Consider the following 16942-nt stretch of genomic DNA (forward strand, 5'->3'; position numbering starts at 1 on the left):
CTCTTATGGCTGCAATTGCCCGAAAGACTTTTTGTTACAAATATCCTTTTTCCTTCACAATGAATGCGACAAGGCAGTGAGGCAGCTCTCCATTTTCATTTGAAGACAAAATGCCAATAATTTTCCGTGTGGACTACAGCATTCCAGTGCATGAAAAAGCCATTCTCTTGGTTGAATGTAGAAAAGTTCTCCTTTTATGCGGGAGCAAAACTTTGTGTAGTACTCCATTGCACTTGATTGGTTATGTTGAACACAAGTCAACCTTTATAGTTCACAACCTATACGGCTATACCAGTTTAGGTGCTATACTATATAGAGGTTTATGTTTAAGGAGGCATTAAACTAGAAAGTAGAAACCGATGGGTATTATTTCCTTCATTCTTATCCATACTTGCATAATATTTTTATTCTCCGAAGTCTCCTTTACACTAGATAGCATTACTACATCCCAATTTATCAGTGAAGAAAACACCTTAGTTTCCCAAGATGGAACCTTCGAACTCGGTTTTTTCAGTTTTGGTAGTTCCAACAATCACTACTTGGGAATATGGTACAAGAATATCCCAGTTAAAACCATTGTTTGGGTTGCAAATCGACTCAAGCCGATCAATGACTCCTCAGGCGTGCTGATGATAAACAATAGTACATGCAGTGTTGTGGTTATGAGTCAGAATAATAGTGCTGTTGTTTGGTCTACAAAAGCACAAAACCAAGCCAAGAATCCAGTGTTAAAGCTCCTAGACACTAGAAATCTTGTACTAACAGTAACAGATGAGAAAGACGAAAACTCAAGAATCACCTTGTGGGAAAGTTTCAACAATCCAACTGATACATTTTTACCAGGAATGAAGCTGGGATGGGACTTAAAGAAAGGCGTTAACTGGTCTTTTACAGCATGGAAGAAACCAGATGATCCATCTCCTGGGGATTTCACCTATGGGATATTAGAAATGGGAATTCATTCATATCCTGAAGCTTATATTTGGAAAGGCAACAAAAAGTTCTACCGTACTGGTCCATGGAATGGCCTTAGGTTCAGTGGTTCACCAGATTTAAACCCCAATCCAGTTTATGATTACAACTTTGTCTCTAATGAGAATGAAGTGTACTACACGTACACCCTAAAAAATAAGTCCCTAATCTCAAGAGTAGTGGTGAACCAAACCACCCATACCCGTGATCGCTATACATGGATTGAAGCAGAGAAAGTTTGGAAGGTTTATTCAACAAGACCTCGGGACTACTGTGACAGTTATGGCCTTTGTGGAGCCAATGGAAATTGTGTCTCTATTGCATCACCGGTCTGCCAGTGTCTAAAAGCATTCAAGCCTAAATCACCAGAATTGTGGAGCTTAATGGAGTGGTCTCAAGGTTGTGTACGCAATAAACCGTTGAGCTGCCATACAGATGGGTTTGTTAAATTTGTTGACTTGAAATTGCCAGATACTACATATTCTTGGGTGAACAAAAATATGAGCCTTGATGAATGCAGGGTCAAATGCTTGAACAACTGCACCTGTATGGCTTATACAAACTCAGATATCAGCGGAGGAGGTAGTGGCTGCGCCATCTGGTTTGGTGATTTAATGGATATTAGACAATTTCCGGCAGGTGGGCAAGATCTATATATCAGAATGTCAGCTTCAGAGCTACTAGGTGTGGGGTTACTTTTGGCTTTAAATTACTTTTTCCAGCATGCTTTGCATTCATTTTCTATTTTGTTTGTTTTGTTAGAATAATGGTTAAAATGATTAAAATTTTATTATTTTCTAGTTGGTCACTGTAGAAATGGTCATATATGGTAAATCCCATTGCTTAATATGGTGTCTTTGGAAGGAAATGAATATTAGATGTTTTGAAGTTAATGAGAGATTCAAATTAGATCTCTAGACTTTTTTCTTTAGGACTATTAGATTGGTTGGTTACTCTGCGAAACCAATCATTCTCTTTCTTTCTTAATTTTTTTGATTCTTGTAATTTTGTTCACCCTTGTACACTCCCTGTGTACTAGGGTGTCCTTTTTTTTATATCAATAAAATTTATTACTTATCAGAAAAAAATTATTATTTTCTAGTAGCTTAAACTCTTGAGATAATCAATAATTTATCATGATATTAGAGTCAATGAAACTAAGCTCAAACCTTGTCTCTACTCTATTTTCTATTTAAAAAGTTAAAATCTCAAGTGTTGGATCCACATGTGAAAGGAAGTGTTTGAAAAAAGGTTAATTGATTAAGCTTAAGCTTTCTAATTCACCATTTTGAAAAAACTTAAGTTTTTTAATTTATAATGTTTAATGCTTCCCTTGCCTTTTCATATCTTTTAGCTGTATTCTAACTATATTTCCTTTGCTGTGTCAAATTCAATTATGAAGAAAAAAGACATGGTACTAAGATCAAGATTGCAGTGACAGCTGCTGCTGCCCTTGCTGTAGTTTCTGGAACACTCTTAGTTGGCTTTTATATTTGCAGAAACAGGACAAACTTAAAAGGTAAATAACTTTACAATGACAATGAGTCAAAAGGCTCGTTTTTTTTTTTTTTTAATAGATGACAATCAGGACAATGAGTTATGGAACTACTTAAAAGGCTTTTTTTAATTTTAATTTTTTAAATGGAATCTATTAGTACTATAAACAGAATCAAGTCAGCTTATTCCCATTCTCATAATACAATATTTTGGACTAGGATGATCATGATGTATGATATAATCTTGTTCAAAGTTTGTCAGTGCTTTGCAAAACAATTTCACAAATTGAGCCGTGGCACTGTCATCAGACTACGCAAACTTAGGCAATTTGTTGCTTGGTGAATGGTATGATATAGACCTTTAATGAACTTGAATTCCATGTGGACATTCTTGAATAGAGTACTCTTTCTGAGGTTGGCTTGTGGCTTACACCTATAAGGCTTTCATCCACTCATCGTGTTATCCTTAATTACTTAGCAAAAGTAAAAAAAAAAAACAAAATATTGGGTTCCAACTTCCAAGTGGACATTCTTGAATATATAGGCCAATGTGCTCATTTTAGTATACATCTGTTGGAATGGTTAAATTAGCAAGATGCTTATTAGACTTGGCCTGGACTTAATTAATTGATACAAGTTGAATTTTAAAAGAATTTCAAGTTTGATTAGCACAGTTTTTATTATGTTAATGGTACCTTGATATCTTTTAAGTCACTATATAAGCATAACTCTGCTCATATTGCAATGTATTGGATTCAGTTTCATTTTAACTTCATTGCTCAAGGTGGATAGTATCTTTCTGGGAGAAAGAATCTGCATTTTTTTTTGATAAACTTCAATGCATTAACAAGAAGGAAAAGAACAAAAGGGGTAATCAACCTTACAGATTGCCGCCAAGGCAGGGGGAAGATTAACATTATTGAAAATTCAAGAGTGTTTAGAGGCAAGAGCAAATTTTGCAGCTGCGTGGGCTGCAGAACTGCAGTTCCTCTTTTCCCACGCTAAAGAGCAGGAATTAAAGAAAACAGCTAGGGAAACAGCATTAGAGAGGTGGTCTGGATGTGCCAGTTGACAGGATGGGTAGGAGAAGAATCTGCGTGTATAAATCATTATTATTGCTGCTATGATAGAAATTTAGTAATCTGAGATTTTGGTTATTATTGCAGCTAAACTAAACCCTGTCATTCTCAATATATTACTTCATGTTTCTTTCATATCTCAGTTCTTTCCCTCTGTTTTTGTTTTTGTTTTATAAATTTCTTTTCCATTTCAGCAAAAAAGGAGCCAAATGGAATTATAAGTCATCAGAACAATGAAGATCAAAAGGAAGATCTTGAGCTCCCATTCTTAGACCTATCCACAGTAGTTGGTGCCACTGACAACTTTGCACTCAACAACAAGCTTGGTGAAGGTGGTTTTGGACCTGTTTACAAGGTAAACTTGTGATATGCTTGTCCAAAAAATGACAGATGATGAGACAATCTTTTATTTTGTTTCTGTTACAGATTTTAGAAATCTTTCTGCATATGAGAATTTCAGGGCATACTAGAAGACGGACAAGAAATTGCTATCAAGAGGCTTTCAAGGAGTTCTGGACAAGGATTGAATGAGTTCAAGAATGAAGTAAGATTGATTGCCAAGCTTCAACACCGGAATCTTGTAAAGCTTGTTGGTTGTTGCATTCAAGGAGAAGAGAAAATGCTGGTTTATGAATACATGCCCAATAAAAGTCTAGACTCCTTCATTTTTGGTTTGTATCCACAAACTTAATACATTTGAGCTAGTGTAACTAAGTTATCAATCTTTCATAAAATATAAAAAAATTTCCAATTTTGGCTGAAATTTAGGGATATATAATTAACTTGAACTTGAAACTTACCAGATCAAACAAAAAGAAAACTGTTAGATTGGTCCATGCGCTTCCATATTACATGTGGAATTGCTCGGGGGCTTCAATATCTTCATCAAGATTCCAGATTGAGAATCATACATAGAGATCTCAAAGCAAGTAATGTTTTACTTGATAGTGAGATGAATCCTAAAATTTCAGACTTTGGAGTTGCCAGAACTTTTGGAGGAGATCAGTCAGAAGGAAACACAAATAGAGTGGTTGGAACTTAGTAAGTATATCATAATATGCTCTTAATGTAAATCTACTTTCTTTCCTAATTAGTCTTTCTCACTTAAAACTACTGATATCCTGTAGTGGTTATATGGCGCCAGAATATACTTTTGATGGGCTATTCTCAACAAAATCTGATGTCTTTAGTTTTGGGATTTTGTTGCTTGAGATCATAAGTGGGAAGAGGAGCAGAGGGTTTTATCATCCAAAAATCAGCAATAACCTTATTGGATATGTAAGTTTCAAGTAGTTGATTTCTTATCAAGATATGTAGTAGAAACATTGTTTTTGTATTCTAAGTCTACATACATCCAATTTCACAACATGTTGTTGACTATTTCAGTAATGATGAAAAATTGGTGCCCCTAACAGAATTGTTTTAAATTTTTAGGCACGGAGACTGTGGAATGAGGGAAGGCCATTAGAATTGACTGATGAATGCTTAGGACAATCGTCCACATTGTCTGAGGTTCTCCGTTGCATCCATATTAGCCTCTTGTGTGTGCAACAGAGTCCTGAGGATAGGCCTAGCATGTCGTCTGTGATTGTGATGTTGGGCAGTGAGGGTGCATTGCCTCAGCCCAAACAACCTGGTTTCTTCTTGGAAAAAGATTCAAATGAAGCACATTGTTTCTCCAGTAAGCAGGAACCATCTTCGACCAATGAAATAACAATTACATTATTGGAGGCTCGGTAAGAACTTTGTACTAAAGAAACTCATAGAGAATTGTTGATACAAAATCAAGTTTGATTATAATCTGTAATCATTTCCTACAATCAAGTAAGCTATGTCAATTCTATTGGTACCTAAGGACCTTTATTTATTTGCACTTATGAAGAGAGCACTGAGGAAAATGAGAGAAAATTCAGAGATATAGGTGGCTGAGATCTGAGTTGAGAAAGAGAGCTTAACCGGCTTGATCCAAATTCTAATTCTCTTGCTGTCTTACACACACAGACTGAGATGAAAGAGTGACAACAAAAACAAGTGGAAAATTTTTAAGAAAGGAGAAAGATATAGGGTGCGTTTAGATATCGTTTATTTTGCTGAAAACAATAATTTTTTTTTTAAAAAAAAGTTACTGTTCATTTGCCTATTTGCACTGTTCATGTCTCATGAATAGTGCAATAGGCGTTGGTTAAAAAAAAAAAAAAAAAGAGAAAAAAAGTCTGAAAACGCAAAACGTGGCTGAAAACGCAAGAACCAAACATGAACAGTGCAATAGATATTGGTTAAAAAAAAAAAAAAAAAAAGCTGAAAACGCAAAACGTGGTTGAAAATACAAGAACATTAGTAGTATGGTTTTATGTGCTTTTTTCTGGGCCAAGTACCTAAACGGTTGCAATTTCTTGGGCCAGCATTTTGGGCTACATATTCTAAAGACTAATTTGGATTAGATAATTTTAATCTTCTCAATCCAAGAAATCTAATTCCAAAAGGTAAATAAATTTTAATTAGTTCAACTAGTAAAATTTTTTGTCATCAAAACCGGTTTTCAAATTTACTCTCTCCATCCCAAATTGTAAGTCCCCCACTTTATTTTGGAATGTCCAGTAATGAAGTTCTCTTTCTAAAATTAATAAATAAAATTTCTATTTTACCCTTTACTTTATTTAAAAAGACAAAAAGTCATTCTTTCTATATAATTTAAATTAATGAGGACAATTTTGAAAATTTGTACATGACCAACATAAGCATGGTTAAATTTGGATTTTCTAAACATGAACAACATTTTTGTACAGAGGGAGTATTAAATTTGTCAATGCTAACGCTCTGTTTGTTTCAACAATGATGTTTTTTAGAAAATGAATTATTTTTTAAAAAGCATTTTCTATAAAACTATCTCATTTTTCAATATTTGGTAGCAATTTTAAATGAGTTGAAAAACAATCTCCTAACTTCCCTTATTTAGCTTGATGTGAGATAGAGTTGTTTTCCCAAAAAAATTAATGGAAAACAATCTCTAAAAATAAGTTATGCTTTTTATGTTGACCAAAAATAATTTTCCTTTGACTCATCTTTTTTTAAGCTACCAAACACTGGAAAATAAGGAAAACTATCTTTACACAAGGTTTTCCATTGAAACAAACGGAGCGTTAAAACATTATGATATTACTGTATTATATTAAGAAATTCATTATTCCTTACTTTCTCTCTCTTAGTGTGTATATATATTATTTATTTATTTATTTATCTGAGATAAAATTTTACTCTAGCATAATCTCTAAGAAAAAAAGTGCATATATGTTTGTGAAGTTCCCTCGTGAAGACATAAACCTTGGCCATTGCCCCTCTTACTCCACAAGAATTTATATTTATAAAGTGACCATTACACCAAGAGCGTTTAGCAAGATAAAGAATAGCAATTAGCTTCTCTCTAGTATATTGGTCCTCAAATAGCGGATCTTTTGGTTTGTGTTCCACGCAAAAAAAGGTCACAGGTGAGGCAAAAAAGGTCACAGGTGAGGCCAATAATTAATTCAATATTCAAAAATTAGATGATAAAAATGCCAATATAAAAATTTCAATTGGAATAATTTAATAATCAATTAAGTATAATCCAATTTAATAATAGGTTAAGTTGGTTCCACAAAATGGAGAGGAAAGAAGATTGGCTCGGAACCATGAGTAGCCTAGTCTAACATTTTGTATGTAGAGCTTAGTTTAAATAACATTTTATTTACGTCCACAGTTTTTTTCTTCTTCCTCATTTTTCCTTTAGATCACATGTCAAATAATACATATTTTTCATTCCTTTTTATGTATGTATATACCCATATAATATAAGTTTTTAAAGTTGTAGTAAAATCAAATATTTCAATTTTTTTAAGGAAAATAAAATCTTTCAAATAGTTTCTCATAATTGAGCTCACTTTTCTCTTCAATGGGTAAATTTTTTTTTAATACTTTGTCAACTTTTTGTTGTCTAAGATTTTTATGGATGTAATCGTGTCTAATGCACCCGTTGAAGTAAATAGGCTTCCACTACTGAAGAGAGAGTTGTATGACATCTTTATCAAGTGCCTAAAGAATAAAGATATCTCAGTTTAAGAAAGGCTTACATTGAATTTCCCCTTGGAGGAATTCATTATGTACCCTAATAATGTGCCTTAGGAATATCACTATTATTACCACCGCACATCCTTAGTGCAATGATCACTCCACAAGTATAAGTATTTGTGAGGTGGGAGGAAGGGAGAAGGGCCGGGGTTCAAGTTTCCAAGAGGGAGTTTCACACACATATACAATTAGATTAGAATATAATAGAATTTATATCTCGTATAAAAAAAAAACTATTATTTAATTGATAATTAGAAGGGGAGGGAGGGGCCAAATCGGGTTTAATCTAACAGACACAAAGTCAAATCGGAGAAAACTCCAATCTAATAGACTCTAGTCTTCTAATAGACACAAAAGTCAAATTTGTTGAAGGAATTTTTTTTTTTGGCTAAATTGTTGAAAGAGTCAAAGGTTTAATTGACTAAGGATTAAACCCACATTTCAATACTAAATGTAATTTTTTTTATAAAAAAATCTTAAATAAAATTTATGAGTATATATTTATAAATATCAGAATTTGGAATTCTTTGGGTATGAGATGCCGTTTACTATTCATAACACATGTAATTTTATGATTTAAATTATATTCATAACGTATTCTTAAAATTTAAACTAAGTAGTTCCTCAAAAAAAAAAAAAAAAAACCAAGTAATTGGTAATAATAATTATTCTTCTAATATATTTATTTAATCCTTAAATCCAAATGTAACCTATAAAATAAATGTTGTATTTAATGAAAAAAGGAACTTAAAGAAATCAAAGAATTAAATTTGAAATATATATAACATTTTAAAAATATGACGGCATCATTTGGAGAAACTTTTCTTTTCTCTTTTAACAGGTGGGTTGGTTGATTAAATTATTCAAAATTTGTTAAACTTCAATTGAAAATATTAAAAGAATGTTTGACTTTTTAGAGACATAAAATCCAAGATTCCAAATTGGATTAATGTTCAGAAAGAAATTTCAAATAGCAGACAAAGACTTGTAAGCACATTGAGTACGAGAAGAAGACTCTAATCTATATAAAAATTCTTGTGTTAAGTACACTACGGCCAACTTTTTTTTGACGGAAACACTACGGTCAACTACTAGTCACACTGAAGAGAGTTTTATGGGAATTAGCTGTCAGGTCAATCACGAAACATGATTCTGATAACTATTTTTGGTTGGGATAAATCCAACCAGTTGGTTTTATTCAAGTTTACTCGGTCTTACATATAAACCTACTGGCTACTGACATGTAAACTTCGGTTTTTCCATGCCTACTCGATTAAAAAAAAAAATCTTTCTTCCCCGAAATGTAATGTTAAAACTTAAAACTTGAAAGAGGAAGTATCACCCTTTCGATCATTAAAGTTACAATTTTATTTTCTTTTCTTTATGAGACTCTTTTCATTGGTTTGGGGAAAAAAAGTCAATTACTAATCAAATGCATGTATTTTTCCAGAACTACCATTCAAATATAAGAATGCATGGCTCTTATATGTTGTGTTGGGCAAAGAGAACCGAGGGAATAAGCCTTGTAAACTCACTTGCATGGTTAGTTGATACACCAGTTCGAAAATCAATGAAAGCCTTTCCAGCTCTCTGTGTACTCTTTCTTACTCCCCTTCTTAATAACCTCCAGTACACCAGACACTATCTCTCCAAATCAATCCATCATAGATGGTGAAACTCTAGTTTCAGCTGGTGGAAACTTTGAAATAGGATTCTTCAGCCCTGGTAGGTCGAAAAGCGGATATGTGGGAATATGGTACGTGGTATCTACGGGGACAGTTGTGTGGGTAGCCAACAGAGAAACTCCACTGGAATATCACTCTAGAGTTTTAAAGGTTACTGATAAAGGAATTCTTGTCCTTGATAGTACAGCAAATACTACTGTTTGGTCATCCAATAATACACCACAAACTGCAGGGAATAAGATAAATAGTCCAACTGCAAAGCTCTTGGATTCAGGAAATCTAGTTGTGAAAGATGAAAATATTAGTGACCAAGAGAAGTTTTTGTGGCAGAGTTTTGATTATCCTTGCGACACATTTCTACCAGAAATGAAGATTGGATGGGGCTTAGGTCTGGACAGGTATATAACATCTTGGAAGGGCACAGATAATCCTGCCCGAGGTGAATTTTCAGGAGGGTTAGATCCTCTCCCGCAAATAATAGTTGCTATGGAAGGAAACACAATAAAGACCAGAGGAGGGTCTTGGAATGGCCTTCATTTTACGGCGTGGCCATGGGTAAGACCGAATCTGTTGTTCAAGTATGACTTTGTGTTGAATGAAAAAGAGATTTATTTTGAGTATAAACTCCTAAACAATTCTGCTTTCTTAAGGTATGTGTTAAATGTTAGAATTATGATTAAATTTACTATTTTTTTAATGGATTAAATTTTTAGGACAATTGGCAATTTATCATGATATATAGTCTCTACTCTACCTGTTATTTAAAAAGATAAAATTCACATGTGTTAGGATCCAATTATTAAGAATAATCTATGCCCACACTTGAGAGGTTTTTTTTAAAAAAAAAATTGATAATCAATGCCTGTTGTTGTTGTCATTGTTGTTCTTATTATTATTTTGTATTTTTTATAATTCAATAATTACAACAATAAAGAGAGAAGAGATTTGAACTCTAGTTCTCCTTATAAAGGAGTTTTAAAATAATTATTTTCTAAGGAATTCAAAATAACAATTATATAATTAGATTCTCTATTTCTTAATAATAACTTAAGTTCTTGCAACAATTAGCAATTTATCATGAGAAAAATATGTATTATGAGTATAAACTTCAAACTTCGAAGCAATTTTGTTTTCTAACGGTATGTGTTAAACCCATCAGGCATTGGGCAGGGCTTTGGATGGATGATCACGCACAAGGTTGGGAGATTTTTGCTACATTCCAGTCAAATGATGTGAAAATTATGCCTACTGTGGTGCATATGCTAGCTGCGATACCAATAACTCCCCTGTATGTGCATGCTTGAAAGGATTTATACCAAAATCTCCAAAAGATTGGAATTTAGAAGATTGGTCCGATGGGTGTGTTTGAGGGACTCCATTGGGTTGCAAAGACAGAGATGGGTTCCTCAACTACAAGGAGATGAAATTGCTTGACACATCTTCTTCTTGGTTTGATAGGAATATGAGTCTCAAGGAATGTGAAGAATTGTGTTTGAAAAACTGCTCATGCAAAGCATATGCAAATTTAGATATTAGGAACGGAGGCAGTGGCTGCTTGCTTTGGTTTGCTGACTTCGTTGATTTAGTAGTACTCCAAATGGGTGGGCAAGACCTCTACAATCGGGTGGCTGCTTTAGTACTGGGTATCCTCCTTACTACTAATACATTTTGTTGTGATTAAAATAACATTAGTTTTCACCTACATCATCAAAAGCCTTATATCTCAACTGACACTTCCTAGTGTTTCTAACATAAACATCTAGGGTTAAAATATCTATTCCCCTATTACAACTATTGAATTATCAAAAAAAAAAAAAAAACTTTCACCTTTGCCCGCTACAAGCAACATTTATTATGTACCAACTATAATAAAATCACATATTATATTATCATTTACTATGTAAAAAAAATGTCTTATAATTGTGCCAAGTGAATGTCCTTTATGTGATTCTCAATAATAAAACAAAAAAATTCCTTTACGTTTCCAATCTTAACATTTTCTTCTTTCCTCATGTGGCAGACTATAGTAATATTTTCTTCTTTCTTCATGTAGCACATACTGTGGGTATTAAAATTATTTACATTATCTGCTCTAAGTAAAACTCAATTGATGATATCAAAAGTTTCATAAAATGTCAAACAAGTTTTACCATGCATCTTAGAAGCTTAACATTAACAGGAGAAAAATTCACACGGCACATCATAAAAAATATATAAAAGAAAACAGAGGAAAATTATATATGGCATATTATGGGTCTATTTGGATAGAACTTATTGTTGAAAACTGAAAAAACTGTAGCAAAATAATTTTTAAATGTGAAAAAATATTGTTCATGCCAAAAATTACTGTTCATTGGCCTAAAATCACTGTTCATGGCCAATGAATAGTGACAGACGCGCTTAAAAAAAAAAAAAAAAAAAAAAAAAAATTCAGACGTGGATGTATACGCGCAAACGCGCAATCCAAACGCCCTCTATATAGTAAAAAAAAATATGATTGTTGACTCTACTTTTGATCTTTCAGATCATGTTGAGAAGAACAAGCACTTTGGCCATTAAAATCAAGTAATAATCATAGTATGCAGTGCAATACTACTCATGGTAATGCTAGTACTGAGGCTGGTCTCTAACGTACGCAGGAAGAAACTAAGAAAGGAAGGTACTTTATAAGACATGTTGATGCAAGACAACCAGAACAAAATTGAAAGAACAATAAAATAAATGAATATGACCTAAAAATTAGCACTTAGGCTTTACTTGGAGTCAGCACCAAGCGGGAAAACCACTAGGAGTTAGCACCTAGGGTGGATCTGGAGTCAGCACCAGACCAAAGAAAGACCAAACGACCATTTTTTCATTCATCAAAAGTATCAACTATCTCCTCAAGGAGTACAATAGGTTGCTTATAAAGGATTGCTAAACCCTAGTTCTAATTAGTTAAGAAATCCTAATTGTCTTATTACAAAAATAACCTTGCTTCCAAATTAAAATACTAATAGCCTAATAAATTACTAGGACTTATAACATAAAAATACAATTAATTTGCAAACATAAATAATATTAAATAATAATTTTCTTGCATCTCCCGCATCACATGGATTCTGATAATTTCTTATGTATAATAACAAATTTTTAGCTTAGTATTTTGAATCTGAAGTCTTTAAATTGAGAAGAAACATTAGATAAGGTGGTCAACAATTTTCTTTTACTAATAGAATTGTAGAAGTTAATTGTGCTCAATGACTCCCTCACAATATCAGGAATGAATGTGAGATGCCAAAATGATTATAACAATGTAGACAAGAAGGAAGAGATGGAGTTACCGATATTTGATTTGACAACCATATCTAATGCCACTAATAACTTTGCAAGCAGCAACAAGTTAGGAGGAGGTGGCTTTGAATCTGTATACAAGGTAAATAAACTTAACTAACTGAACTATTTCCTTTTCCAAACTTAAATAACTTTTTCCTTTTAGGGTACATTGCTTGGGGGGAAAGAAATAGCTGTAAAGAGACTTTCAAAGAATCCTGGATAAGGATTGAACGAGTTCAAAAATGAAGTTATAATAATTTCCAAACTTCAACACTGCAATCTTGTGAAGCTGCTCGGTTGTTGCATTCAAAAAAATGAAAAATTGTTGATCTATGAATACATGCACAACAAAAGCTTGGACTCATTTATTTTTGGTTTGAACTTAGATCTTCATTGAATCAAGCACATTCATGTTTAGCCATTTCATCTTTTATTGATGAATTATGTTGTTGAGATTGTAGTTGAGTATGTACTAACAACAATATGAAAATTGACAGACCAAACAAAGAGTAATCTACTTGATTGGCGTATGCGCCACAACATTATTGGTGGCATTGTTAGAGGGCTTCTTTACCTTCATGAAGACTCTAGATTGAGAATTATCCATAGAGATCTTAAAGCTAGCAAAATCTTACTAGATAACAATATGAACCCAAAAATTTCTGACTTTGGCCTAGATACAACATTTGGGGGAGATCAAATATAGGCTAATACCAATAGAATTGTTAGAACATAGTGAGTATTCTTAAACTTCTTCTATAGTTTATGCTTGGAGAATTGTTTGACTTCTTTTTATTTTTACAGTGGTTATATGCCTCCGAAGTATGCTGGGAATGGACACTTCTCAGTGAAAACTGATATTTTTAGCTTTGGAGTCTTAGTACTAGAGATCGTGAGCGAAGAACAAGGAATTTTGAACTCTAGCCAATGCCTTAATCTTCTAGGATATGTAAGTATTAACATTGACATTCCACTATTTTAGTGGTATTAGGATCTCTCCATTGGGTTGCAATGATGGAGATGGGTTCCTTTTAGTGTATCTAGTGTTATTAAAACTTTTAAATGATAGACACTTGTACAAAAAATGCTATCTGTGAAATGAACTCTCCATTTCAAGTGAGTATTAACATGTGAAATCATTCAGTCATACATTGCTAATGTAATTCTAGTGTTCCAACAATATCTGATTTTTGTTTAGGCATGGAGACTATGGATTGAAGATAAGCCAATGGAACTGATAGATGAATTCTTAATCTCACACGACTCATGCACATTATCTGAAGTGTTATGATGCATTCATGTGGGCTTGTTATGTGTACAACAAAGACCAGAAGATAGGCCAAACATTTCATCCATTGTTCTAATGTTAAGCAGTGGGAATTCATTGCCTAATCCAGGGCAGCCAGGTTTTAATACAGAAAAGGCTCCACTTGCAGAAGATTATTCATCAAGAAAGCTTGAAGCGTCTTCAACAAATGAAATCACCTTTACATTGTTAGAAGCAAGGTAGATTATAGTCACTTAAGACTTGACAGCAAAAAGGAGTGACCAAAGAAGAAAGATGCAAGGTGCTGTTGTTCACGACAAAATGTACGGTCTAATAAAAAAGAGTTAAAAGCTTTCATCCAGAGGGATGAAGCTTTTACAAAGAAACTTGTTAATTTGTTCGCTTGCTGGCAAGGGAAGTCTGATCAGTCTACGAATATCTATTCCATTATGTCTTACATGGACAATTTCGAGAAAGAAGGAATACTGGACTTTTGAAGGAATTAAGCTTCTATTGATTTCACTTAAATCTCTGTTCCTTTTTTTTTATAAGTCTTAAATCTCTGTTCCTGACAACTTAATATGATTGTATGTTTGCTAGTTAGTCTTCATTCATCTTTTGCATAATTTGTTGATCTTTTAAAACTTTGATATTGTAATTCTATAGGAGTAATCTGGTGTGCTTCTTGTCTATCATAGACTATTGCAGATCTTGGAATTCCATCTTTTGCTTATTAATATCATACACACACACACACACACACACATGAAAATTGAATATAGACATGAGGTGTAAAGAATAGCTTGACTTTGAATTAAAGCAAGCATCAAGGAAACATGCAATGTTCAAAGCCTCAAAAAAAAAAGGGGATACTAACCCATGTGTTTGGCTGTGTTCACATCAAAGATTCTAACGAATGCTGATAGAAGGGATACATTGACATTGTAGCAATACTCGATGGTGTAAATGACTAGTTTTCATATTCAACAGACCAATTTAGAGGTGACCCTAAAGGTAAATAGTATTGTAGCAAAAGAAAAAATCATCTCCTGATTTCCAGTCTATAACTAGAGGGGTAGATCATTTCCTGAATGATAAACTGTGTATTAATATGGATTATGGAGTGGAGAGTCTAAATCTTGGTATTATATGATAAATTCTCTACTTTCCTCAGTTTTTTCTCCTTTAAGCAACAGCATTCAGAAATGAGAAAAACAAATGATTAAAAAATATATATAATAAAGTAAAAACTCATACCATCTTGGTTAATCGGAAACGAGAACCCACAGAAACCAGCTGAAAAAGGCAGGCAAGTAACACTGTACTTGCATCTAGCACCTAAAGAATAAAACATTCTTGTCAACCTCATAAATATTACAACATGAATCACAACCGCTTATGGCCACAATCATACAACCAACTCTTATACGCGCAAATGCACACGCACAACTCAACTATAGTAATAATTATTTCATACATCAGTTATATGCATCTTCCCTCTCACATGAATGGGCCCTACAATTATATGGGACCCACATTCTTTGAGAGGGACGATACATTTATCGAGAGCCCACAAAGCTCAACTGTAGCAAAATAGTAATAACTATCTCATGTAACAAATATATGTATCATCTCTCTAACAATCGTGTAGTACCTATACAATGAAACAGATGCATGTGGTATCATCATCATCATCATATAAAGAAGCATGTAATTGCAATGCCATGTCTACTCTCTAATGCTTTACAAAACAACATTCAATTTGTCAAAATCTAAATAATTCGGAAATTTTGAATCAGATAAACCAGAATTATACTCCACAAAATCTTTCTTTTTTATTTATTTTTTAATTAAATTGCAACACTATCTTAAAAATAATAAAAATACTCAGTGAGGTTTAAAAAACTTAAAAATAAAATCGCGATTGCAAAAAAGATCGTTTGGTTGCCGAGAAAAAGTGGGAAAATGAAATAAAAACTCACCGAAACCTAATCGCGATCTGAATTCTGATTAACACAATTCAACCAAACGGCAAATTTTACTTCGAATTGAATACTACGAAGAAAGTGCTGAGGAACATGAAAAGAACTTTACGAATAAAATGAGAGAAAATTCAGAGACATAGAGGGTTGAGATCTGATCTGAGAAAAAGAGAGCTTACCAGCTTGATCTACTTCGTACTTTCTCCTCTAAATTCTAATTTTCTTTCACAGAGAGAGAACGAAAACGAAAACGAGTGGGAAATTTGTATGAAAAGAGATGGTTATAGGAGTTTGGATTTATGGGCTTTTTTTCTGGGCCCAAGTGCTTAATGAGAAGCCGGTTATGTTATCCGTTGGGTACACTTTTGCATTTGACCCAAACTATTGGGATTTCTTGGGTCAGCATTTTGGGCTGCCTTCTGACGTGGAGGAAATAATTTTAATTTTTTTAAATCAGCTCAATTCTAAGAAGCCCAATTTTAAAGTTTAAAAATCATAGGGAAAATTACACAAATCCTAACCTTTGAAGAAATGACTTCCGAAATGCCATAATGTTAATGGTAATTATAACAAGTGCAGTACTTAGGTACAGTACTTAGGTGTTGTTTTTTAAGTTCACCTCTTAAGATTTTATCATGTGAATTTTTTTTCCATAGAATAGAAGTGTATTTTTTAATCAATTAGCCACATGGTTGAATCTTAAAAGGGGAACCTAAGAAACAGCACATAAAATACTGTACCTATATTTTGTCCTTATAACAATAGTCAACTAGAGTTTGACAAGAAATACCGCAATATGCATGAATGGTAATTATAACAACAATAGCGTAGGAATGAAACCCATTAATAGCATTCAAAAACGTTGTCACCCATGAATAGTACCTAAAAACGTTGACACAATAGCCACCAAAAACATTGTCACATTGGAATTGAAGAGAGCTTCCATGAACACAATAGTTGATGCACATACACAAAATAAGTTAATTTTTTCCAACAATATGGACTTATAAATAATGCAATGGGACTCATGAATAGTACCCAA

The 16942-nt window shown here is 33.2% G+C and overlaps 1 protein-coding gene, 1 long non-coding RNA gene and 1 pseudogene across 3 annotated transcripts; 2 read left to right on the forward strand and 1 right to left on the reverse strand.

The window, feature by feature from the left end:
• Positions 1-345: 345 nt before the first annotated feature.
• On the forward strand, positions 346-5399 carry LOC142642109 (G-type lectin S-receptor-like serine/threonine-protein kinase At4g27290). The gene is made up of 7 exons (XM_075816462.1): positions 346-1656; positions 2375-2491; positions 3742-3902; positions 4008-4218; positions 4351-4588; positions 4675-4825; positions 4982-5399. The coding sequence occupies exons 1-7, from the start codon at positions 360-362 to the stop codon at positions 5285-5287; spliced, it is 2481 nt and encodes an 826-aa protein (XP_075672577.1). The 5' UTR covers positions 346-359; the 3' UTR covers positions 5288-5399.
• Positions 3425-16156, reverse strand: LOC142642117 (uncharacterized). Of its 2 annotated transcripts, XR_012845592.1 has the most exons (4): positions 16080-16156; positions 15901-15987; positions 15176-15256; positions 3425-3561 (listed from the first exon to the last, which is right to left on the reverse strand). It is a non-coding gene; the product is annotated as an uncharacterized LOC142642117 (long non-coding RNA). The 2 variants fall into 2 exon arrangements; XR_012845590.1 differs by lacking the exon at positions 3425-3561 and having other exon boundaries at positions 14632-15256.
• On the forward strand, positions 8449-14161 carry LOC142616700 (G-type lectin S-receptor-like serine/threonine-protein kinase At4g27290; annotated as a pseudogene).
• Positions 16157-16942: the final 786 nt, after the last annotated feature.

This window comes from Castanea sativa, chromosome 1, assembly GCF_040712315.1.
Source record: "Castanea sativa cultivar Marrone di Chiusa Pesio chromosome 1, ASM4071231v1".
In the NCBI taxonomy this organism is placed as follows: Eukaryota; Viridiplantae; Streptophyta; class Magnoliopsida; order Fagales; family Fagaceae; genus Castanea; species Castanea sativa.